This window comes from Mesoplodon densirostris, chromosome 17, assembly GCF_025265405.1.
Source record: "Mesoplodon densirostris isolate mMesDen1 chromosome 17, mMesDen1 primary haplotype, whole genome shotgun sequence".
NCBI lineage: Eukaryota > Metazoa > Chordata > Mammalia > Artiodactyla > Ziphiidae > Mesoplodon > Mesoplodon densirostris.
In genome coordinates this window covers 9,277,814-9,303,119 of record NC_082677.1, presented here as the reverse complement: position 1 = coordinate 9,303,119, position 25,306 = coordinate 9,277,814, and the positions used below count along the sequence as shown (strand labels likewise).

The window sequence follows — 25,306 nt, the reverse complement described above, 5'->3', positions numbered from 1 at the left end:
TTCTTTCCTCCTTTACCAAAGATAAGGTGACCATATGTGCGTGGGTTTATCTCTGGGCTTTCTACCCTGTTCCATTGATCTATATTTCTGTTTTTGTGCCAGTACCATATCAAAGGTAAGCTTTCTAAATCCCTACATAACTGTGCATTCATTGTGCTAGGAATTCAGAAGGATCTTTAAAGCTAAAGGCTTGTGTTCCTCAGTTCTGGAGGATTTTCTTATATTATTTCTTTAATAATTTCCTGCTCTCCATTTCCTTATTCTCTTTCTGAATTCTTATTAGTTTGATGTTGGACTTTTGTGTTTCATCTTTTAAATCTTTTTCCCCTTTCTTTAATATTTCCATTTCTTTGTCATTTTGTACTCCTTTGGGGGCACTTCTTTTCCTATATCTTTCAATCTTTTCACTAAACATTTTATTTCAACAGTCACATTGTTGATGTTCAAGAATTTTTAAATATTCTCTGATTTGTTCCTTTTTCAGTTTGTGTGTATTTAATTTCCTGCATAATGTGTTTTTCATGGTTTGCTTTTCTGTGTATTTATTTTATTCTCACTGTTTTATGGTGGACATTTTCCTCAAATACCTTTTGATGCTTGGCTGTCCATTCATATTTAAGAGAAAAGTACATAAAATCTAGTCAAAATTATAGGCATGGGGATACTTTATAGGGAGCAAGCTATGCTGATTTGCCAGGAAGTCAGTCACTTCATTAGGGGACCAGCCCCCAATGTCAGTGGGTGAGATCCTTACTTTGGTGCCATTCAAAGGCACCAAATATCCTCCCTTCCCCTACCAGGAGAGACAGATGCTATCTGCTTAGAGTGATGAGGCTGCTGGGAGGTGATGGAAAGTTTGTAGGTACAATTCCAGTTGAGCCCCTGTGTTCATCCCTGTGTCTCACTCCTGTCTTTGTTCTATCCAGCCCCAAAGTTCCACTCCCCTGTCTTTCAACTACTCCAGAAAGTAAGCCTCCAGTCTCAGGCCTGGGAATATGGTAGGGTGTGAGTATTCTCTGCGATTAACTAGATTGTCTAATGATCTGACAAAGACCTATTGATGTCATCGAATAAAATAAGTTTAAGTGAATATCCATTACTTATTTAATATTGCAGGATCTAATCCCTGGCACTACCCAATCTGAACACGCTCAAAAATCCACATTCTTCAACATACGCAACCATTCAATTTGGAGTAATTTCACCACTTCAGTGGGAGGCCACAGGCCCCATCTAGAGCCTCAGGCAGATAGTGATGGACAAGGCACACTGGAGGGTGTGGAGTCATGATCCTGTCAGGCCTTCAGATGAGCCAGATGCTATAGGTCGGGGGTTATAAACTCAAAATCCATACAGATTTGTTTGGCCTTTGTCAGGATTAAAAAAAATTTTTTTTGAGATAATCTTTAAAATTCAGGAAATTTCACTCAAAATTCTGAGTTTCTAGCTTCTTTTAAAATCAGAGAATCTAGTAGGACCATACCTCATCCTTCCTGACAGAGAATTACTTGGGGCACATGCTCATCCAAGGCCACAACTTCTCCTACTGGTCCACTTCACTCGGGTGAAACCACCTATTTGCCCTTGTTAGGCATTAGACTTTGCGGCAGGTCACCCAGCAGGTCATGAATTTATCAAGATATCAACCCATGTGCCACTCTGAGCTTCCTCAGCAGAACTGTATCTATATGAAATAAAATCCAGGATTACAAGCTGTATACAGTACATGACCTGCACAACAGGTACAAGCACTCAATGATATTTCAGTGATTGAGTTTATTTGTATAAAAGGCATATATTTCAAAAATCAGTTTATTACCCCCAACATAATAAAGTTGATTTGAAAGTCAACATTGCATTCTGAGGTCACAGACTGGTCATTTCAATTCTCTGACTTCTTTAGTCCTCAACCCCTGTTGGGTCTCCTGAAGACCACCAGTTCTGCTCTTATCTTCCAGGTCTTTCTCAAATTGTCTTTATCTATCCTGCGGCATCCTTTTAACTACTGTCACTAGCATATTTCATTCTGTTGCCGCTTGCCCTTTTATTGTATCTATCCTCAGACTACGTTCTACACTTGGATTCCTAATCACTGCAGGAGGAAATCACTCCAGAAGACTACATGCCATTCCAAGTTCATCTCCAAGAGGGACCCACCAAAAGGATTTGCAGTGATGATCATGGAACAGTCATCAGGTTCTTACAGGGATCATGGAATATAAGGTGCTTTAAGAATGAAAATGTTCTTAATTTTAAAAGGGAAGAAAATATGCATTTCAGAAATAGACGCATGAACAATACTACAAAATGGCTTAATAAAAAAGACATCAGGGAGTTCCGGAGAAGATGGCGGCAGAGTAAGACACGGAGATCATCTTCCTCCCCACAGATACACCAGAAATACATCTACACGTGGAATAACTTCTACAGAACACCTACTGAACGCTGGCAGAAGACCTCAGACCTCCCAAAAGGCAAGAAACTCCACACGTACCTGTGTAGGGCAAAAGAAAAAAGGAAAAACAGAGACAAAAGAATAGGGACGGGACCTGCACCAGTGGCAGGGAGCTGTGAAGGAGGAAAGGTTTCCACACACTAGAAGCCCCTTTGCAGGCGGAGACTGCAGGTGGCGGAGGTGGGGAGCTTCGAAGCCACGGAGGAGAGCCAAGCCACAGGGGTGTGGAGGAAAACAGGAGAGATTCCCCACAGAGGATCGGTGCTGACCAGCACTCATCAGCCCGAGAGGCTTGTCTGCTCGCCCGCCCCGGCGGGCGGCGCTGGAAGCTGAGGCTCGGGCTTCGGTCGGAGCGCAGGGAGAGGACTGGGGCTGGCAGCGTGAACACAGTCTGAAGGGGGCTAATGTGCCACAGCTAGCTGGGAGGGAGTCCGGGAAAAAGTCTGGAGCTGCCAAAGAGGCAAGAGACTTTTTCTTCCCTCTTTGTTTCCTGGTGTGCAAGGAGAGGGGATTAGGAGAGCAGCTTAAAGGAGCTCCAGAGACGGGCGTGAGCCGCAGCTAACAGTGCGGACCACAAAGACGGGCATGAGACACTGAGGCTGCTGCTGCCGCCACCAAGAAGCCCGTGTGCAAGCACAGGTCACTATCCACACCTCCCCTCCCGGAAGCCTGTGCAGCCCACCACTGCCGGGATCCCGGGATCTAGGGATGGATTCCCCGGGAGAACGCACGGCGTGCCTCGGGCTGGTGCAACGTCACGCTGGCCTCTGCCGCGGCAGGCTCGCCCCGCTCTCCGTGCCCCTACCTCCCCCCCACTGGCCTGAGTGAGCCAGAGTCCCCGAAGCAGCTGCTCCTTTAACCCTGTCCTGTCTGAATGAAGAACAGACACCCTCCGGTGACCTACACGCAGAGGCGGGGCCAAATCCAAAGCTGGAAACCAGGAGCTGTGAGAACAAAGAAAAGAAACGGAAATCTCTCCCAGCAGCCTCAGGAGCAGCAGATTAAAGCTCCTCAATCAACTTGATGTACCCTGCATCTGTGGAATACATGAAAAGACAACGAATCATCCCAAATTGAAGACTCTGAGGTGTGGATGAAAGGTTCTTGGTGCTGCAGACAGGAGACAGTGCTGTGCCTCTGAGGTGGGAGAGCCAACTTCAGGACACTGGTCCACAAGAGACCTCCCAACTCCACGTAATATCAAACGGCGAAAATCTTCCAGAGATCTCCATCTCAACACCAGTACCCAGCTTCACTCAACGAACAGCAAGCTACAGTGCTGGACACCCTATGCCAAACAACTACCAAGATGGGAACACAACGCCACCCGTTAGTAGAGAGGCTGCCTAAAATCATAGTAAGTCCACAGACACCCCAAAACACACCACCAGACGTGGACGTGCCCACCAGAAAGACAAGATCCAGCCTCATCCACCAGAACACAGGCACTAGTCCCCTCCACCAGGAAGCCTACACAACCCACTGAACCAACCTTAGCCACTAGGGACAGACACCAAAAACAATGGGAACTACAAACCTGCAGCCTGCAAAAAGGAGAACCCAAACACAGTAAGATAAGCAAAATGAGAAGACAGAAAAACACACAGCAGGTGAAGGAGCAAGATAAAAACCCATCAGACGGGGCCTCCCTGGTGGCGCAGTGGTTGAGAGTCCGCCTGCCGATGCAGGGGATACGGGTTCGTGCCCCGATCTGGGAGGATCCCATATGCCGTGGAGCGGCTGGGCCCGTGAGCCATGGCCGCTGGGCCTGCGCATCCGGAGCCTGTGCTCCGCAACGGGAGAGGCCACAACAGTGAAAGGCCCGCATACCGCAAAAAAAGAAAAAAAAAAAAACAAAAAAAACCCACCAGACGTAACAAATGAAAAGGAAATAGGCAGTCTACCTCAAAAAGAATTCAGAATAATGATAGTAAAGATGATCCAAAATCTTGGAAATAGAATACACAAAATGCAAGAAACAGTTAACAAGGACCTAAAAGAACTAAAGATGAAACAAGTGACGATGAACAACACAATAAATGAAATTAAAAATACTCTAGATGGGATCAATAGCAGAATAACTGAGGCAGAAGAACAGATAAGTGATGTGGAAGATAAAATAGTGGAAATAACTACTGCACAGCAGAAGAAAGGAAAAAGAATGAAAAGAACTGAGGACAGTCTCAGAGACCTCTGGGACAACATTAAATGCACCAACATTCGAATTATAGGGGTTCCAGAAGAGGAAGAGAAAAAGAAAGGGACTGAGAAAATATTTGAAGAGATTATAGTTGAAAACTTCCCTAATATGGGAAAGGAAATAGTTAATCAAGTCCAGGAGGCACAGAGAGTCCCATACAGGATAAATCCAAGGAGAAATACACCAAGACACATATTAATCAAATTGTCAAAAATTAAATACAAAGAAAACATATTAAAAGCAGCAAGGGAGGGCCTCCCTGGTGGCGCAGTGGTTAAGAGTCCGCCTGCCGATGCAGGGGATACGGGTTCGTGCCCCGGTCTGGGAGGATCCCATATGCCGCGGAGCGGCTGGGCCCGTGAGCCATGGACGCTGGGCCTGCGCATCCGGAGCCTGTGCTCCGCAACGGGAGAGGCCACAACAGTGAGAGGCCCACATACCGCAAAAAGAAAAAAAAAAAAAAAAAAAAAAAAAAGCAGCAAGGGAAAAACAATAAATAACACACAAGGTAATCCCCATAAGGTTAACAGCTGATCTTTCAGCAGAAACTCTGCAAGCCAGAAGGGACTGGCAGGATATATTTAAAGTGATGAAGGAGGGCTTCCCTGGTGGCGCAGTGGTTGAGAGTCCGCCTGCCAATGCAGGGGACGCGGGTTCGTGCCCCGGTCTGGGGGAGATCCCACGTGCTGCAGAGCAGCTGGGCCCGTGAGCCATGGCCGCTGAGCCTGCGCGTCTGGAGTCCGTGCTCCGCAACGGGAGAGGCCACAACAGTGAGAGGCCCGCATACCGCAAAAAAATAAATAAATAAAAATAAAGTGATGAAGGAGAAAAACCTGCAACCAAGATTACTCTACCCAGCAAGGATCTCATTCAGATTTGATGGAGAAATTAAAACCTTTACAGACAAGCAAAAGCTGAGAGAGTTCAGTACCAACAAACCAGCTTTACAACAAATGCTAAAGGAACTTCTCTAGGCAAGAAACACAACAGAAGGAAAAGACCTACAATAACGAACCCAAAACAATTAAGAAAATGGGAATAGGAACATACGTATTGATAATTACCTTAAATGTAAATGGACTATATGCTCCCACCAAAAGACACAGATTGGCTGAATGGATACAAAAACAAGACCCATATACATGCTGTCTACAAGAGACCCACTTCAGACCTAGAGACACATACAGACTGAAAGTAAGAGGATGGAAAAAGATATTCCATGCAAATGGAAACCAAAAGAAAGCTGGAGTAGCAATTCTCATATCAGACAAAATAGACTTTAAAATAAAGACTATTAGGGCCTCCCTGGTGGAGCAAGTGGTTGAGAGTCCGCCTGCCGATGCAGGGGATACGGGTTCGTGCCCCGGTCTGGGAGGATCCCATATGCCGCGGAGCGGTTGGGCCCGTGAACCATGGCCGCTGGGCCTGCGCATCCGGAGCCTGTGCTCCGCAACGGGAGAGGCCACAACAGTGAGAGGCCCACATACCGCAAAAAGAAAAAAAAAAAAAATAAAATAAAATAAAATAAAATAAAGACTATTAGAAGAGACAAAGAAGGACACTACATAATGATCAAGGGATCGATCCAAGAAGAAGATATAACAATTGTAAATATTTATGCACTCAACATAGGAGCATCTCAATACATAAGGCAAGTATTAACAGCCATAAAAGGGGAAATCGACAGTAACACATTCATAGTAGGGGACTTTAACACCCCACTTTCACCAATGGACAGATCATCCAAAATGAAAATAAATAAGGAAACACAAGCTTTAAATGATACATTAACAAGGTGGACTTAATTGATATTTATAGGACATTCCATCCAAAAACAACAGAATACACATTTTTCTCAAGTGCTCATGGAACATTATCCAGGATAGATCATATTTTGGGTCACAAATCAAGCCTTGGTAAATTTAAGAAAATTGAAATTGTATCAAGTATCTTTTCCAACCACAATGCTATGAGACTAGATATCAATTACAGGAAAAGGTCTGTAAAAAATACAAATAGAGCCTCCCTGGTGGCGCAGTGGTTGAGAGTCCGCCTGCCGATGCAGGGGATACGGGTTCGTGCCCCGGTCTGGGAGGATCCCATATGCCGCGGAGCGGCTGGGCCCGTGAGCCATGGCCGCTGGGCCTGCGCATCCGGAGCCTGTGCTCCGCAACGGGAGAGGCCACAACAGTGAAAGGCCCGCATACCGCAAAAAGAAAAAAGAAAAAAAAAAATACAAATACACAGAGGCTAAACAATACACTACTTAATAACGAAGTGATCACTGAAGAAATCAAAGAGGAAATAAAAAAATACCTAGAAAGAAATGGCAATGGAGACACGACGACCCAAAATCTATGGGATGCAGCAAAAGCAGTTCTAAGAGAGAAGTTTATAGCAATACAATCCTACCTTAAGAAACAGGAAACATCTCGAATAAACAACCTAACCTTGCACCTAAAGCAATCAGAGAAAGAAGAACAAAAAAACCCTAAAGTTAGCTCAGATCAGAAATAAATGAAAAAGAAATGAAAGAAACGATAGCAAAGATCAATAAAACTAAAAGCTGGTTCTTTGAGAAGATAAACAAGATTGATAAACCATTAGCCAGACTCATCAAGAAAAAAAGGGAGAAGACTCAAATCAATAGAATTAGAAATGAAAAAGGAGAAGTAACAACTGACACTGCAGAAATACAAAAGATCATGAGAGATTACTACAAGAAACTCTATGCCAATAAAAGGGACAACCTGGAAGAAATGGACAAATTCTTAGAAATGCACAACCTGCCAAGACTGAATCAGGTAGAAATAGAAAATATGAACAGACCAATCAAAGCACGGAAATTGAAACTGTGATTAAAAATCTTCCAACAAACAAAAGCCCAGGACCAGATGGCTTCACAGGTGAATTCTATCAATCATTTAGAGAAGAGCTAACACCTATCCTTCTCAAACTCTTCCAAAATATAGCAGAGGGAGGAACACTCCCAAACTCATTCTACGAGGCCACCATCACCTTGATACCAAAACCAGACAAGGATGTCACAAAGAAAGAAAACTACAGGCCAATATCACTGATGAACATAGATGCAAAAATCCTCAACAAAATACTAGCAAACAGAATCCAACAGCACACTAAAAGGATCATACACCATGATCAAGTGGGGTTTATTCCAGGAATGCAAGGATTCTTCAATATACGCAAATCAATCAACATGATACACCATATTAACAAACTGAAGGAGAAAAACCACATGATCATCTCAATAGATGCAGAGAAAGCTTTTGACAAAATTAAACACCCATTTATGATAAAAACCCTGTAGAAAGTAGGCACAGAGGGAACTTTCCTCAACATAATAAAGGCCATATATGACAAACCCACAGCCAACATCGTCCTCAATGGGGAAAAGCTGAAACCATTTCCACTAAGATCAGGAACAAGACAAGGTTGCCCACTCTCACCACTCTTATTCAACATAGTTTTGGAAGTTTTAGCCACAGCAATCAGAGAAGAAAAGGAAATAAAAGGAATCCAAATTGGAAAAGAGTAAGTAAAGCTGTCACTGTTTGCAGCTGACATGATACTATACATAGAGAAGCCTAAAGATATTACCAGAAAACTACTAGAGCTAATTAATGAATTTGATAAAGTAGCAGGATACAAAATTAATGCACAGAAACCTCTGGCATTCCTATACACTAATGATGAAAAATCTGAAAGTGAAATCAAGAAAACACTCCCATTTACCACTGCAACAAAAAGAATAAAATATCTAGGAATAAACCTACCTAAGGAGACAAAAGACCTGTATGCAGAAAATTATAAGACACTGATGAAAGAAATTAAAGATGATACAAATAGATGGAGAGATATACCATGTTCTTGGATTGGAAGAATCAACATTGTGAAAATGACTCTACTACGGAAAGCAGTCTACAGATTCAATGCAATCCCTATCAAACTACCACTGGCATTTTTCACAGAACTAGAACAAAACCTTTCACAATTTGTATGGAAACACAAAAGACCCTGAATAGCCAAAGCAATCTTGAGAACAAAAAATGGAGCTGGAGGAATCAGGCTCCCTGACTTCAGACTATACTACAAAGCTACAGTAATCAAGACAGTATGGTACTGGCACAAAAACAGATAGATAGATCAATGGAACAGGATAGAAAGCCCAGAGAGAAACCCACGCACATATGGTCACCTTATCTTTGATAAAGGAGGCAGGAATGTACAGTGGAGAAAGGACAGCCTCTTCAATAAGTGGTGCTGGGAAAACTGGACAGGGACATATAAAAGTATGAGATTAGATCACTCCCTAACACCATACACAAAAATAAGCTCAAAATGGATTAAAGACCTAAATATAAGGCCAGAAACTATCAAACTCTTAGAGGAAAACATAGGCAGAACACTCTATGACATAAATCACAGCAAGATCCTTTTGGACCCACCTGCTAGAGAAATGGAAATAAAAACAAAGATAAACAAATGGGACCTAATGAAACTTCAAAGCTTTTGCACAGCAAAGGAAACCATAAACAAGACCAAAAGACAACCCTCAGAATGGGAGAAAATATTTGCAAATGAAGCAACTGACAAAGGATTAATCTCCAAAATTTATAAGCAGCTCATGCAGCTCAATAACAAAAAAACAAACAACCCAATCCAAAAATGGGCAGAAGACCTAAATAGACATTTCTCCACAGAAGATATACAGACTGCCAACAAACACATGAAAGAATGCTCAACATCTTTAATCATTAGAGAAATGCAAATCAAAACTACAATGAGATATCATCTCACACCAGTTAGAATGGCCATCATCAAAAAATCTAGAAACAATACATGCTGGAGAGGGTGTGGAGAAAAGGGAACACTCTTGCACTGCTGGTGGGAATGTGAATTGGTACAGCCACTCTGTAGAACAGTATGGAGGTTCCTTAAAAAACGAAAAATAGAACTACCATATGACCCAGCAATCCCACTCCGGGGCATATACCCTGAGAAAACCATAATTCAAAGAGTCATGTACCAAAATGTTCATTGCAGCCCTATTCACAATAGCCCGGAGATGGAAACAACCTAAGTGTCCATCATCAGATGAATTGATAAAGAAGATGTGGCACATATATACAATGGAGTATTACTCAGCCATAAAAAGAAATGAAATTGAGCTATTTGTAATGAGGTGGATAGACCTACAGTCTGTCATACAGAGTGAAGTAAGTCAGAAAGAGAAAGACAAATACCATATGCTAACATATATATATGGAATTTAAGAAGAAAAAAAAATGTCATGAAGAACCTAGGGATAAGACAGGAATAAAGACACAGACCTACTATGGAATGGACTTGAAGATATGGGGAGGGGGAAGGGTAAGCTGTGACAACGCGAAAGAGAGGCATGGACATATATACACTACCAAACGTAAGGTAGATAGCTAGTGGGAAGCAGCCGCATAGCACAGGGAGATCAGCTCAGTGCTTTGTGACCGCCTGGAGGGGTGGGATAGGGAGGGTGGGAGGGAGACGCAAGAGGGAAGAGATATGGGAACATATGTATATGTATAACTGATTCACTTTGTTATAAAGCAGAAACTAACCACCATTTTTAAGCAATTATACTCCAATAAAGATGTAAAAAAAAAAATAAACTAAACTATACTAAACTAAAATAAACTAAAAAAAAAAAAGACATCAGTACTGAGGAAGAGAAGATAATGAGGTGGCAACATGGATTCATAAAATAAGTGCCAAACTAGCCCCCAAATAATTTTTTTATGGTTTTGTATAGCTTGTCTGGGAACACAATAGACTTTACGTAATAATTTTGACAATTGCCAGATCTTCTTGGAATATTCTTGGGGTCAAGAAGAAGAAAAGTAGGACATATACCAGACAGTACTGTTGCCACATGAATAATTAATGCTCGAAGGACCATATTTTAAGAGTGTTCATTGATTAAACAAAATTTACTGGTTTCTTATTAAGAATCAAACACTGATAGATGTTTGAAACATAACTAATGGGAAATGCCAACTTGGGAGAAGGCGACCAACAATACCCTACAGGGTTTACTCACGGCCCTATTTCTTTTCAACATTTTTATCATTGAAAGAATGAAAACTCACAGGGCATTAATTTGAAAATTGGGAAATGCTTCAAAGCTTGATTCAAAAAGAATTCTCCAGGCTGAAATGCTGCAAATATGTACTATAACTAGCAAAATTAAGTTTTAAAGCAATGGTAAAATTATTTCTTTTTTTAATTTTTATGCAACTTAAAACTAACCACAGTTTCCCACCCTACTCCCCACTGCCACTGTCCCCCTTTTCTCCCCAGAGGTAACCATCTTTGACTTTTATGACTTTGTCTCTTGAAATCTACAGTTTCCACACTTCCCTGCTTTAGACATGATCCACTGACTTCCTGTTACGGTAGATGAGGATTTAACTCCCTCACACAGGCAATTTCGTTATACATCAGGTTCTGGTTTGAAAAACTAATATTCAGTACTGACATTACTCTGCCAACAGGACTATTACTCACAGCTGGGCATTCTAATGTGGTAATTAAGACTAAGTTTCCTTTCTTATTTGTTTTTCTTGAAGTTAGTAATTGCATTGCTTTTTTACTTCCTCGATTTTCCTTGTACCTGTGGCTAATTCTTCCCACACTTTCCAATAGCCTCTCAGCACAAACTTCTGCAAGGTCACATCAGCCTCCGATATTTTCTTGGAGACACACTTCTGGAATCTTCTCCTCTTCTGGACCGGTTGCTCTTAGCTCTGCTGCACAGTTGATTTCCTGGGTCTACAATTCATCATCATGCTCCTGGGTTAGACCTACTGTTTTGAATAACCTATGCCTTCTTCCTTCTTGTCTATATCACATTACACGGAGTGTATCTTCCAATAGCTTCCCGATAAAGCACTCACGGAAGACGTATTTTTTGAGACTTTGAAATCTCATTATTCTACCCTCTTGAATGACTAATAGTGTAGATACATAAATTCTGGTTGGAAAAAATTTTCGTTCCTTTCTTCTGAATGGCGTAACTCACTGGTCTTTGTGGTAGCCAGGAAAATGTGCCACTCAGTCCTCCTGCTGTGAGGAGCATAATTGACTATTTGCACCAGTCGCTTCCCTTTTGGTCCTTCACTACATTGGCCCTGAGGCCATGCTTCTCATGGGATACTCCCTTATGACTGAATATAGCAGGGGTACGACTGAATATAGCAGGGGTACTAAGGCAGACCCATTTCTACAAGCCATGGGCCGTCCAATGGAAATGTTGGCTCAAGAACTCCTCGCTGGCCTGGTTGGATCTTTCTTAGACCTGTACTGACATCTGAGACTCTTCCTATCCCATCCGCCTTCCTGCCCACTCTCTTTCACAGGTGTCAGACATGCATCATGGTCTAAAGGCTCATCTGCCTTCTCCAGCTCCATCCCCTTTATACTTCACAGTTGTTTCCCCTCAATAAATGTCCTGCACATCTAATGCTGTCTTGACATTAGCTTCTCAGAAGACCAAACACAATTGAGACTTCACTTCCTGGAAGGCAAAGAAAATGCCATTCTGGGTGATATTTAGGGGGCGGATAGTCCCCTGGCACAAGATGGTGCCCCGATTGCTAAATATTTCACCAGTAGTAACCTGGGAAAATGTCCTGGTAGAGGGAAATGCTGCTACAGATGCAATAATTCAGGCACTCCAGTGTCTACGAGGAGAAGGGAATTGACTGGTTCCTGCTATATGGTATTGGGTCCCTATAGAGAGATATGTGAGCCAGAGGGTCTCACTGGTAGCCTATAGATAGGCCCTCATCTCCTGTACTTTCAGGAGGGGGCGACCCAGAAAGAAAAGTTCCAGTGTGAATGCAGTTATCAAGCTTTTGCTTGCACCGCACTTGCTACTGCCCCATTGAACAAACAAGTCACGTGTTCTAGCCCATGGGTCCCCAACTCCCAGGCCACAGACCGCTACCGGTCCGCCGCCTGTTAGGAACCAGGCCGCATGGCAGGTGGTGAGCGGCAGGCAAGCGAGCGAAGCTTCATCTGCCGCTCCCCATCGCTCGCATTACCACCTGAACCATTCTCCCAACACCCTGCCTCCCAGTCCATGGAAAACTTGTCTTCCATAAAACTGGTCCCTGGTGCCAAAAAGGTTGGGGAATGCTGTTCTAGCTCATAGTCTATGTGGGAGGCAAGTACACAGGTCATGAATACTGAGAAGCATCGTTCAGTGGGGGCTCCAGGCCTAACACTCTACTGCACCCCTCCCTTTCTGGAACTCCTATTATTTGAATGCTGGATCTCTGGCTGGTCCACCAATTTTCTTACTTTTTTTCCCCACTATTGTCCATCTCTTGGCTTTCTCTCTTACCCTGTTCTTAGAGAGATTTCATCACCTTTATTTTCCAATCCTTCTATTAAATTTTTCATTTCTGCTATAACGTATTTAATTTCCAACAATTTCCAACTGGTCTTTCCCCCACCTATTTTATTGTATTATCCTATTCTTATTTTCTAGATGCAACATATTCTCCTAACTCTTTAAGAATTTACTGAGTTTCTTAAAATTTATTTTTCTTTATTGAGATATAATTGACATATAAAATCATATTAGTTTCAGGTATACAACATAATTTAATATCTGTATCTATTATGGAATGATCACCACCATAAGTCTAGTTAACATTCATCACCACACACATTACAATTTTTTTTCTTGTGAGGAGAACTTTTTTTTTTTTTGCGGTACACGGGCCTCTCACTGTTGTGGCCTCTCCCGTTGCGGAGCACAGGCTCCGGACGTGCAGGCTTAGCGGCCATGGCTCACGGGCCCAGCCACTCCGCGGCATGTGGGATCCTCCTGGACCAGGGCACGAACCCGTGTCCCCTGCATCGGCAGGCAGACTCTCAACCACTGCGCCACCAGGGAAGCCCGTGAGGAGAACTTTTAAGATCTACTCCCTTAGCAAATTTCAAACACACAATACAGCATTAACTATAATCACCATGCTGTACATTACATCCCATGACTTATTTTATAACTAGAAGTTTGTAATATCTTTTGACTGAGTCTTTTTTTCTTTTTGCTTTTTTTCCTCCTTATATATTCTCAGTTTCCTCCAAGTTTTTGCCCCAGAAAGTTGCTTTTTTTCCCCCTCTTTATTTAGGTGGGTCTCAATCTTTCAAGTTAGAGGCTTTCCTCGGATCCTGTTGATTCTTGATTGTCTACTCATGTTTAAGAACGAGAAACAAAAACCCTGACTGGAAGGTCTGAGCATGTGGGTGGGGCGTGTTGATTTTGAGCTTCACTGTGGAGTGATCTGTCTCTGCCATCTGTTGTGGAACCTTTAGGATCAGCATCTTAGGTCTTTCCGCATGAGCTCATCAGACTCCCTGGAGAAGACACTTCCAGTCCCTCCCTGGACAGTAGAAGTCACAGCCAACATTCCGAGAGCCTGGTGGGCGAGGAGAGCTGGGGGCGGGGTGGAGGAGGGGTCTGGGGAAGGGGTGGGTGTCTCAAACTTGTCGCATATGTTCACTTAGTCCTTATTTTCAGTGTGGTGCTCATGCCCTCAGTTGTGCCTGATGTCCCTCAGTCCAGACACTTTCCATTTTATACTCTCCAGAAAGTTCACTTTGAGTTTTCTCCTTGAGTGTAGAAGCAGCATATGCCCAACAGGCGGGATTGGGGGAAGAGACCCAGAAATCTAGTTGTTTCTTACACAGCTTTCAACCAATTCTTCTCATTTTAAGCACCCACTCCCTTCACCTCCAGTTCCAGAGTAACTGCTCTTGCTATTCTCTGAGCCTCTGGAAGATTCTGCAATAGTAGGATTGGTTCTTGACTTCTCCCACAGCCAATTCAGCAGTCAGCTTGCTCAGATCCGCTGAGTCAGGAATACTTTCCCACCTGCTTCTCAGCTTCCAAATTTTTGTTACTATTCTGCTCTCTCCATCACTGTGGGTCTTTCTCCCTCACCCTTCCCTCCTTTGCTCCTTCCCTCGCCTTGCCGTCCCCCGCTTCTTTGTTTTAACTGTTTCTTTACTAAAGTTTAATAGGGTTTCAAGAGGGAAAATAAATTAGATGGGTAAATTCACTCAGCCATTTTTCCCAGAAACACCACTTACGATTTCTCCATCACAAAAGTATTACATTTTGCTTATAGAACAATTAGAAAATCCAGATAATCAGAAAGAAAAAATTACCCATAATCGCACTATCCAGAAATAACCCACTGTTAACATTTTTCTTTTTCCCTTTCACATGTGGGAGGGAGGGGGCGGGGGGAGCCAGTGCACTCTTCCATTCATGCTCTGGATATAAATGGAAAGCAAGATAAACATGACTCCCAGCATCTCAAAGCTGAGGTCTTTGGGGAAAGACAAACAAATAATTTCAATAAAATGTGTGAAGTATTATTAGAAGGGCAGTACAGGATTTTACGGAAGCAGAAAGCAGGGATATCAAATCTAGGCTTGGGCATGTCAGGAAAGAAGCTGGGGGAAAGGGCAGTGGCTGAAGAGAGCTCAGCACAGCTAAAGAGCTACAGAGTGCTCTCTACTTATTCACACAACAGAGATATATAAGAAGCATAATATATCATATGGCATTTTTCTCTTAATAACATACCATGTGCAACTTTTTAATCACCGTACATTAACTTTTTAATGGCCGAATACTATTTATTCCACTATATCTGTGCACTGCTATTCCTTTAACAGATCACCCTAGTATATTTAGGTTATTTCCAATTTTTAAGAAGCATCCGCCATCTGTGGTAATCCTCCTCTCACCTTTACACACTGAGGATGAAATTTAATACGATTAAAAGTTCAAAAATAAGTGACAAGGGCTTCCCTGGTGGCGCAGTGGTTGAGAGTCCACCTGCCGATGCAGGGGACACGGGTTCGAGCCCTGGTCTGGGAAGATCCCACATGCCACGGAGCAACTAGGCCCGTGAGCCACAACTACTGAGCCTGCATGTCTGGAGCCTGTGCTCCGCAACGGGAGAGGCCACGATAGTGAGAAGCCTGCGCACTGCGATGAAGAGTGGCCCCTGCTTGCCACAACTAGAGAAAGCCCTTGCACAGAAACGAAGACCCAACACAGCCATAAAAAAAAAAAAAAAAAAAAAAGAATGAGGAGGCATCTCCCTGCCTCTTGGTTGAAAAAAAAAAAAAAGTGACAAAAGGAGATGACGGGGAAGTCTGGCTTAACAGCAATTCACATGGGGAAAAATGTTAAAGCCTGAGAGGTTTTAGCTGACCGCAAACTAATCCGAGTCCGCAGGGAGGTAACAGCCAAAACCGCGAATGCAGTCTTGGACGGCAGGGACAGGATTCGGTGTCCAGAATAAGAAATGTGCCCTGAACATCTGGGGCAGCTGAAATTTGGTCTGCACATCAAATCTTAAGAGAAGCCTTCAAAGAGTCTGGGCTCACTTCTGCTTTGTGTCCTTCCCCTCCTCTCCCACCTGAGCTTCAGCCCCTCCACGCACTGATCCTATGGCGTGAACTGCACATTGCTGCACCTGGCCCCAGCTGCACAGCTGGTTCCCAGAACGCAGAGCCCAGAACGCCCTTCCTACTTTGGGTGTCCTCAGTCATCTCCACCGTCCGCAGCCCCTTGGTAAGGATGATGGACACAGGCAGCTTCCACAGACATCCCTGTTCTGCTCTGTTTCTCAAAGACCCACCCCTTGGGGAGACAGAAAGGTCAACTCTTCCTTCTCTCTCCCCACCTTTTCCTCAAGTGTCAGAAGATAAAGAGGCCTCTCAACAGTCACACTTGCTTTCTCAGAATTCAGCCACACTCCTGTCTGCCCCATTGCAGTCTCCCAAGAGGAGCCCTGACTAAATGCCAGCTCCTTATAATTCTTCTCGGAGGAGCAGCCATGAGTGTGAATAAAGTAGAAAATACTTAGGAAGAATATAGTGGACTTTTCAGGTATTTGAAAAGCTGTCTCGTCAAAAAGCAATTTGTTTTATTCTTTGAGATTTAGGGAGGCAGAGAAAACCGAGGGTGAGTCCCATACAGAGGCAGGTTTCCAAACAATATAAAAGATAAAATCGAGTGGGCAACTTGAGAGGAGCTGGGTTCCTCTTGCTGCAAATAGTCGAGCAGAAGCTACAGAACCCCAGGACCACTGCAAGAAGTTGGTCCTGAGAAGAAATCTGACCTGGGGTTTCCCTGGTGCCTTCTAATTCTAACATTCTAATTATCAAATAGTAGTGTGCTTATAGACATGGAAATAATATCTTCTCACCATTATATTTAAACTTAATGTACTGTACTGGTTTCAGTTTATTTTGAGTATTTTATCAAACTATAAATGATACTGGTTCATGGATGATGTTCTGACATCCATACTTCAAACAATGTTATTAATAAAAAAAAATCTATTCGGACTGGGGTCATGCAAGTTCACTAAATATTTATCTTTAGTCAATATATCAAATTATATCAGTCATAAATTTTAGTATATTTCCTTTAAACATCAAGAAAAGGTACTTGGTAATATGTTTTCTATAAAATAAATTATCTCAAAACTGATTTGAAAATCTTTAGTCAAATGCTGTTGAAATAACTGCAAAGACTCTATCCCACTGAATGAAGAAGTTAAGTGAGGCAACAATTTCTAAAGCATTTGTCTAATTCCTTTTACCTAAACAGCTCAAGAGGATCACTTCTCAAGCACTCTTGCTTTTATTATTATTGACAATAAAAATTCATACCTCACCTTTGTAGAGCTCTTTCCTTTTTTCAGAACATGTCGACATACATGATTTTGTTTTAATTCTCACAATATATTTGAGAGGTGGACAGTGTCGGAGAGATGAATGCTTGTCCTTAATGATGTATTCCCACCTGATTCGCTGAGCACATGACTATGCAGCTACAGTAATTCCCACGCTCCTTACACCACGTGACTGAGCCCTGCCAATGGGAGGTGAGTGGAAGAGTTGATGCAGCCTCCAGGTCAGGCACTCACAAGGTCACGTTCTCCCCCTTCCCCTGTTCCCCTCCTCCTTTGCCCACGGGATGAAAATGGGGATATTATTTGCCTTGGAAATGTGCAAAGGTTACATACCTATCTGGGCAGAATTGTTTTCCCCTGTTCTTCCTCACTTTTTAAAACTCCTTCCCAGATACTGGGTGAGAAAGCAGACTGCAGGTGTTCAATTTAGAAGAAAGAAAAAAAGGACATATTGAAGTAAAATTATTTTACATCTATACTTATTCATTCATTAAAAATTGTATCAGGGCCTCCCTGGTGGCGCAGTGGTTGAGAGTCCGCCTGCCGATGCAGGGGATACGGGTTCGTGCCCCGGTCTGGGAGGATCCCATATGCCGCGGAGCGGCTGGGCCCGTGAGCCATGGCCGCTGAGCCTGCGCGTCCGGAGCCTGTGCTCCGCAACGGGAGAGGCCACAACAGTGAGAGGCCCGCATACCGCAAAAAGAAAAAAAAAAAAAATTGTATCAAATATTTCCTCTGCTCCAAGGACTGAGATAAGCACTAAAAATTTAAAAAGAAATATGATATGCAGTCTCTGACCTCAAGGAGTCGCAAATGAGTAAATGATCCTCTCCGCCTGTTATTGCAAAATGGGAGTGTTTGAGTCAAGTCTTTGAAGGATAAATAAGAGTTTATCCCAAGGTAGAAGGGAGAAGAGCTATACTGATCCTTTAGATTATCTTTGTACCCAGAATCTATCAAGATAAGCAAAATCTACTTTTTATATGCTCTATCTGTTTAAGTATAGATTACAAGTATCACTTTGCAGTTTCCTGAGAAGATGTGGATCTTGAAGGATTCAGTAACAGTATGTATTCTTAGTTACCCACTCTATTTCTTGTCCTCCCAATTTTATTTTGTACTTAATTCTCTTCCTACACTTAAAATTTCCTTTATGCCTTAAAAAGATAACATTCATTGAAAGAAAAGCACTTTTTGTACAAATTAATTTTAAAATTCTGGCTTGGAGCAATCATATTGTTTGAAAAATTAAGATAACTCAGAAGACTTCTGTGTGCCAAATTCATGACTGACTACACATTCAGGTAACACAGTTGTGCATTCATTCATTTTGCACTTAAGAAATGTATACTGGCATTATTTGAATGCTTAGTAGTCTGTATTTCCCTCTTTTCTTCAACTCGAAATAACTGACATTGTAAAACACTGTTACGATTTTGAAATTATTTTCTTAGTTCTTTTCCTATTTGTAAATTTTTTTCCTGGACTTGACTGTGACCTTCAAAAAACACTGTGTTCAATCAGATATTCAAAGAAGAGTGAGTCAAGCTCTTCAGGAGATATTCTAACCATTTCTGATTAAACACACCATTGAATTCAGTAGTCTATAAAACACATTAACGTTCAACCCAGTTGATTATTCCAGCAATGTACCAAAAACATTTTAATGAGAGGAAAATTGGTAAAGTGCTTCACAAAAGTACATAGCATGTACAATTTAAACATGTATGTAGTAGATAAATTGCCTCCACTATTACTTGGGGAATGAAAACTCAACCAGATAACAAAGCCACTTCCAATAAATGCTCCTAAAGCCAACCAGGAGAATTTCCCCACCTCCCATTCTGAAAACTTTTTAATAATGTTGCATAGTGACTGTAGATAGTTTTCAGTTGTTTGGAAATTTTTACAATGGAGTCATATATTTAATGATGAACCTTATATTTTTACTGAAAAATGCCAGATTCTGCCCCATTATATTTACTGATCTTACTATCTGATTAGAATTTAGTACCCCCGTCCCATAAGAAAGTGGCTAAAAAGACTGACGAAGAGAGCAGATCCTAGGAGCATCTGTTTATGAAGGCAGAGTCAGGCTGTTAAGCAGCCAGAAGCCACTTACTGAGCACCTACCAAGGGCAAGGTGGCATTTTAGGATAGATGAAGTGAACCTGGTTTCCTCACTTACGAAATTACCTGGCTAGTGAAAGGAAGCAAATGATTAAATAAAAGGATAAGTATGGTAGGAGGCATCAGAGTGAAGCATTGTGGGATTCCATAGGAGGAAGAGATGGCATTCGAGTGTGGAGCCAAAGGGAGCATGTGAGCTGGCTCTCGAAGAAGTGGGATTTTAATAAATGAGGGACTTTATCTTGTTCATACATAATGATATCCTTGAGAATATCCATCATGGCAAACTGCAAGGGGCAAGTGCAGAAGCAAGGACATCAGCTAGGAGGCTATTGATGCTGGCAGAATCTGATAGGGGCTTGGACCTGTAGCTATAGATAAAAGGAGAAGTGGTTGGATTCTGTATACATTTTGAAGGTAGGTAGAGCTATAGGATTGGTTGATGGATTGAATATAAGATGTAAGAGAAAGGAAGAAGTTAAGGTTTGGGGCCCAACCAACTGAAAGAGCAAAGCTGCCATAATGGAGATGGGGAAAACAGGAATTTGTTTTTGGATGTTAAATGTGACATGCCTATTTGACATCAAAGTGGAGAAGGCACTGCAAGTCTGGAGCTCAGAGCAGAAGTTCTGGCTGGAGACTCAAAATCTGGAGTCATCAGGACATAGAGTATTCAAAGGGTTCACTTGGAGCGACTCTCAGAAGAGGTCCCAGGAGGGAGCACAAGGCACTCCAGTATTTAGAGGCAGGATGAAGAGGAATAAGCAAAGGGAACTGGCAACGAATCGCCAGTGAGCTGAGAGGAGAAGGGAGAGACAGTTGGGTTCTGGAAGCCAAGCTGAGGAAGTGTAGCAAGAAAGAGAATAGTGGCTGGACAGATGCTGTGGACAGATCAGCTGAGACAGGAGCACTGATGTTCAATACCAGTCAGGTCTGCACTACAGGAAATGCCCAAAGTAGTATCTCCCAGCCCCACCTCCTTAAGTGAAACAAGTTGTCTTTTCCCACAGGTTCCCTTTACAGACATTTGCAAGACTCCCTGGGAGGCCCATGTTTATCTTCAACTCGGTCCTGGTCCTCTCAGAAACCCACAGGCAGAACAAAAACTCAGAGGCACCGCTGGAGCTGGACTCCCAACTACAGGCCTTAACACTAGTTTTTCAGGGGCCAACAAGAACCATCTTTCAAGAGCTATGAAGGCAGAGCAGCCCCTCTTCAAGTCAGAGAGGAGGTGTGTCTTCTTCCTGGTTATACTCCTGAGCAAAGCAGTCTGGATTCCTAGGGCTCTGCAGGGAAATCCTCCTTTCAGTTCTGGCTGTCAGTCTGTCTCTGTCTCTCTCTCACATACACACACACAGAGGCTATTTTTATTAAGGTTTACCTCAGTACCAGAAACCCGCAAAAAACCACGAAGACTCCATTCTGAGCAAAGCCTCCCCACCTCATTATTCATCCTGCAGTTTGTCTGGCCTGCCTCCTGTCCTCCGGGGTAGCGGGGGCAGTGTTCAAATTTCCAGTCTCCCCAGGGGGTCTCCTTAGTCCACCTGTAAATTAGTGGCAGCAGAGAATGGGGCAGGGGAGGGGTGCTGGCCAGATTTATCCTTCACAAGCATCATATCCCCAAACGCAAATGAATAAGCTACGGGCCCAGTGACCCCTGCCAGTAATATCTAAGCCCTAGCTGAAATGTTCTATTACCAAAATGTTCCATTACCAAAATCTGGGGAATATGATTTATCTTTTCAAATAAGATCAAAACTTCCCTCCCCCCTCCCCCTAACACACATGCCAAGAAAGAGTATTGAAATCAGAATGAAAATATCTCATATGAAATAATGAAAGATACCATTTTTGATCATGACAACTTATTTCTTCATAAGATACAAGACTGACTAAATTTCAAACCAAAGAAATTTGAAAGCAAAATTAATATTTTACAGCAACTGTAATTATGTTTGTAGCATCAGCAAAATCAACTGACCCCCTGTTACTAATTTCTTATGAACACAAAGTCCACTGCATTTCTGGGAAGGATGGTTAGTGTTTGGCAAGTTTTTGTGTAAGGATACAAAAATATAACTGGGAAGTTAATCAAACGGCCAAGAGTGGACACAAGAACCAAAAGCATGTTGACTATTTAGAATACCAGAGTAATATATGTGGAATTTGAAAAAAATGGTATAGATCTTATTTACAAAGCAGAAATAGAGACACAGACATAGAGAACAAACGTATGGATACCAAGGGGGAGGGGGTGGTGGTAGGATGAGTTGGGAGATCGGGATTGACATATATACACTATTGATACTATGTATAAAATAGATAACTAAAGAGAACCTACAGTATATATAACACAGGGAACTCTACTCAGTGCTCTGAAGTAACCTAAATGAGAAGGAAATCCAAAAAGAGGGGATATATGTATACGTATAGCTGATTCACTTTGCTGTATAGTAGAAACTAACACAATATTGTAAAGCAACTGTACTCCAATAAAAAAAAGATCAGTAGCTTAGAATCAAAATAAAATAAAATACCAGAGTACCAGAAAGCTCCTACAGGCCCAGTTCCTTATCTTATGTATGAAATGATCATGTAAGTGGCTATAACAATGGATAACTTCTGTATTTACAGAGTTTATTACATGCATTCTGAAAACAGAATTCATGTGATTTAAATCTAAAGTAGTAATTTTGCAGGAATGGTCTATTAGATCCTTCAGGTGGTCCACATATCTCTTGTTTCTGGTACGAACTGAAATTTGCTTGTTTTCTTTAAAAGAGGGGCCAGTTTTTCCCATAGTTTTTCTATCACCAATCATAAACAGGTGCTATTTAGGGTCTTCTGATTCCTTAAAAGGATTGACAGACTGAAAAAGTTTATTACCACTGCTCCAAAGTATCTTAATGAAAAATATGTATCAATATGGAATCACTAAAATCACAAATTTTTTTGTGAAACAAAGCCAACATTCTTTTATGACCTGTGGTACCCAACAGGTTTTGTGGAGCTGACATACAATCTAATTAGCCATTATTATATTACCAGCAGCTCCAGCAGTAAGTCAACTCAATAATCCAATACTGTTCTGCCTCAATTATCTATGGCTTCAATTAAAGTGTGTAGAAGTGATCTTCATCTTAACTTTGTTCAAAATATGTGGTTTAATTCTGAATTTAAAAATAGGTCTTCCATCTTAAAAAAAAAAAAAGGTTCTGAAGAACCTAGGGGCAGGACAGGAATAAAGACACAGACGTAGAAATGGACTTGAGGACACAGGGAGGGGGAAGGGTAAGCTGGGACGAAGTGAGAGAGCGGCATGGACATATACACGCTACCAAATGTGTAATAGCTAGCTAGTGGGAAGCAGCCGCATAGCATAGCTCGGTGCTTTGTGACCACCTAGAGGGGTGGGATAGGGAGGGTGGGAGGGAGACGCAAGAGGGCGGGGATATGGGGATATATGTATGCATAAAGCTGATTCACTTTGTTATACAGTAGCAACTAACACACCACTGTAAAGCAATTCTACTCCAATAAATATGTTTAAAGAAAAATAGGTCTTCCAGTAGGCCCACAAGTCACCAAAATGTGGTGCCAAAAGTTATACATTTAAACAGTTTTATTAAAATGTTTGCACATATCCATAAAATATTCTATCATGATACAAAATTCAGTACAAAGTGTACCAATAACTGAGATTATAAATGAACCCTCAAATCGATGAGACCTAACCTTCAACACTAAGTAAAGGAGAAAAAGGAGAAAGAATTATTTGGGGGACAACTTTATCATGGCACATTCATTCTTCCTGCTGTCAAAATTTATTAAGCCTTTTGCACAAGGGTGTTAAAATCAATTGTGTCAGGCTAATAATCTCATCCCTGAGGAATCCTTTCTATTGGAGAGAGCATCGTGCAAATACAATTGTTGTAGGACCCAATCTGTATCACCCTGTAGTGGTTTCTGTATTTTATGGATAGCTTTGTTTAAGATTTTATGAGGGGTCATCCTACCCCTGCTGATTAAGTAAGGCTGGTGGATGTAGTGTTCAATCCTGCCACAGAAAGAACATCCAAAGACAGTTTGAACTCTGCTCTGCAGTAGATGCGATTTTAATACCTTCAAATTTGCCGCAGCGTGAACTTGTGCTACAAGCAAGACAGATCTTTTTGGATTAACACTGAACTCATGACATCTCCACAAATTCTAGTAGAGAGTAACGCTATCTGCGTGGCTTCCGAACAAACTTGTTTCTTTTCTCATGCTCCCCGTGGCTGCTCGTTCTCCTCCCTATCTTACCTCTAGGAATTCCTCTACCCGCAGAGAAAGGAGCTCCCTTTTCTCACAGGAGAAACTGATTCCAATTTCTTTTTGACGATGGGCCCAAAAGGGCAATCATAGGCGCTCCCACGGCGGGGGCTTCCCTCCCATTTCCAACTCCTCGCTTTCCAAGGAAGTCCAAGATTCTCAGCGCCCCTCGTCCCCCCACCCGCCCCCCGCCGCCTCCCCGGGTGTGAATCCCAGGTAACCTCACAGATGTGCTCAAATGGAGCCTCATCTACCCGGAGGTTCACGTCTCCAGTGGCCCTCTCCCCAGCGTGGCCCTCCGCCTGGACCCTCGAACTCACCAGAAGGAGGTTGTGCGCCACCAGGTACCCGAGCCGCGGGCTGCCCTGGACGCCGGGGGCCAGGCGCCCGGTGGCGTAGCCATGCCAGGCCACCACGTAGGGGTTGTCGATGGTGATCCAGTACTTGACCTGGCCGCCGAAGTGGCGGAAGCAGAGCTCGGCGTAATCCCTGAAGTGGTCCGCTAGGGCGCGGTTGGCCCAGCCGCCATAGGCGTCCTGCAGGCGTTGGGGCAGGTCCCAGTGGTACAGGGTGACCACGGGCTGCACGTCCAGCTCCCTCAGCCGCTCCAGCAGACGCCGGTAGTAGCGCAGCCCCTCCCGGTTGGGGGCACCGGCGCTGCCATTGGGGAACACCCGCGCCCACGAGATGGAGAAGCGGTAGTGGGTGACCCCGAGCTCGCGCAGCCCCTCCGTGTCGCGGAAAACATTGTTGTAGCTGTCGCTGGCCACGTCCCCGGTGGCGGGCGGGGACAGCGACGGGGCGCCCGACGGCAGCACAGCTACTGGGGCGTCGTCGCCTGGAGGCGCCGGAGGGCGGTGGGTGAACGTGTCCCAGATGGACGCACCCTTGCCGTGCTGCCGCCAGCCGCCCTCCGTCTGGTAGGCGGCGCTGCCCACGGCCCAGTGGAAGCCGTCGGGGAAGGTGTCGTGGAAGAGCCCCGCGGCACCCGGGGACGGAGGGCGCGCGAAGCGGGCCCAGGTCTGCGCGCCGTCGCCGGGTTCGGCGCGCAGGCGGCGGCCGCCCAGGGCCAGCAGCAGCAACAGCAGCGGTGGCGTCCGCAGACGCGGGCGGCGCGGTGAGGCGTGGGCGGGCATGCTGCGCGGGAGCCGGACGCCGGAACGCCGCGCCGCGCCCCTTTATGCCAGAGCCGCGCCGCCCGCCCCGCGCCGGCGCGCCCACCCCCGCTTCTCCGGCGGGCCACGCCGGCAATAATTACCCGTGGCCCCGCGCCTCTCCCCGCCCCGAATTGGGGGGGGGGGCGGGGGCGCAAAGGGCGAGCGGGAGTCCGCGCGAGGGCCGCGACCGCGGGCAAGGTGCAACGGGCGCCGCTCCCGGACTTCGGAGAAAATGCACCTGTTCTCTGCTCCCAGGGGCAGC

At 43.8% G+C, this 25,306-nt stretch overlaps 1 protein-coding gene across 1 annotated transcript in view; it reads right to left on the bottom strand.

Moving 5' to 3' along the window:
• Positions 1–25,023, bottom strand: part of KL (klotho) — a 52,862-nt gene extending 27,839 nt beyond the window's left edge. The window contains exon 1 of the mRNA XM_060080224.1: positions 24,208–25,023. Within this exon, the coding sequence (XP_059936207.1) occupies positions 24,208–25,023 (816 nt within the window). The remainder of the gene's footprint in view (positions 1–24,207) is intronic.
• Between the last annotated feature and the right edge of the window lie 283 nt (positions 25,024–25,306).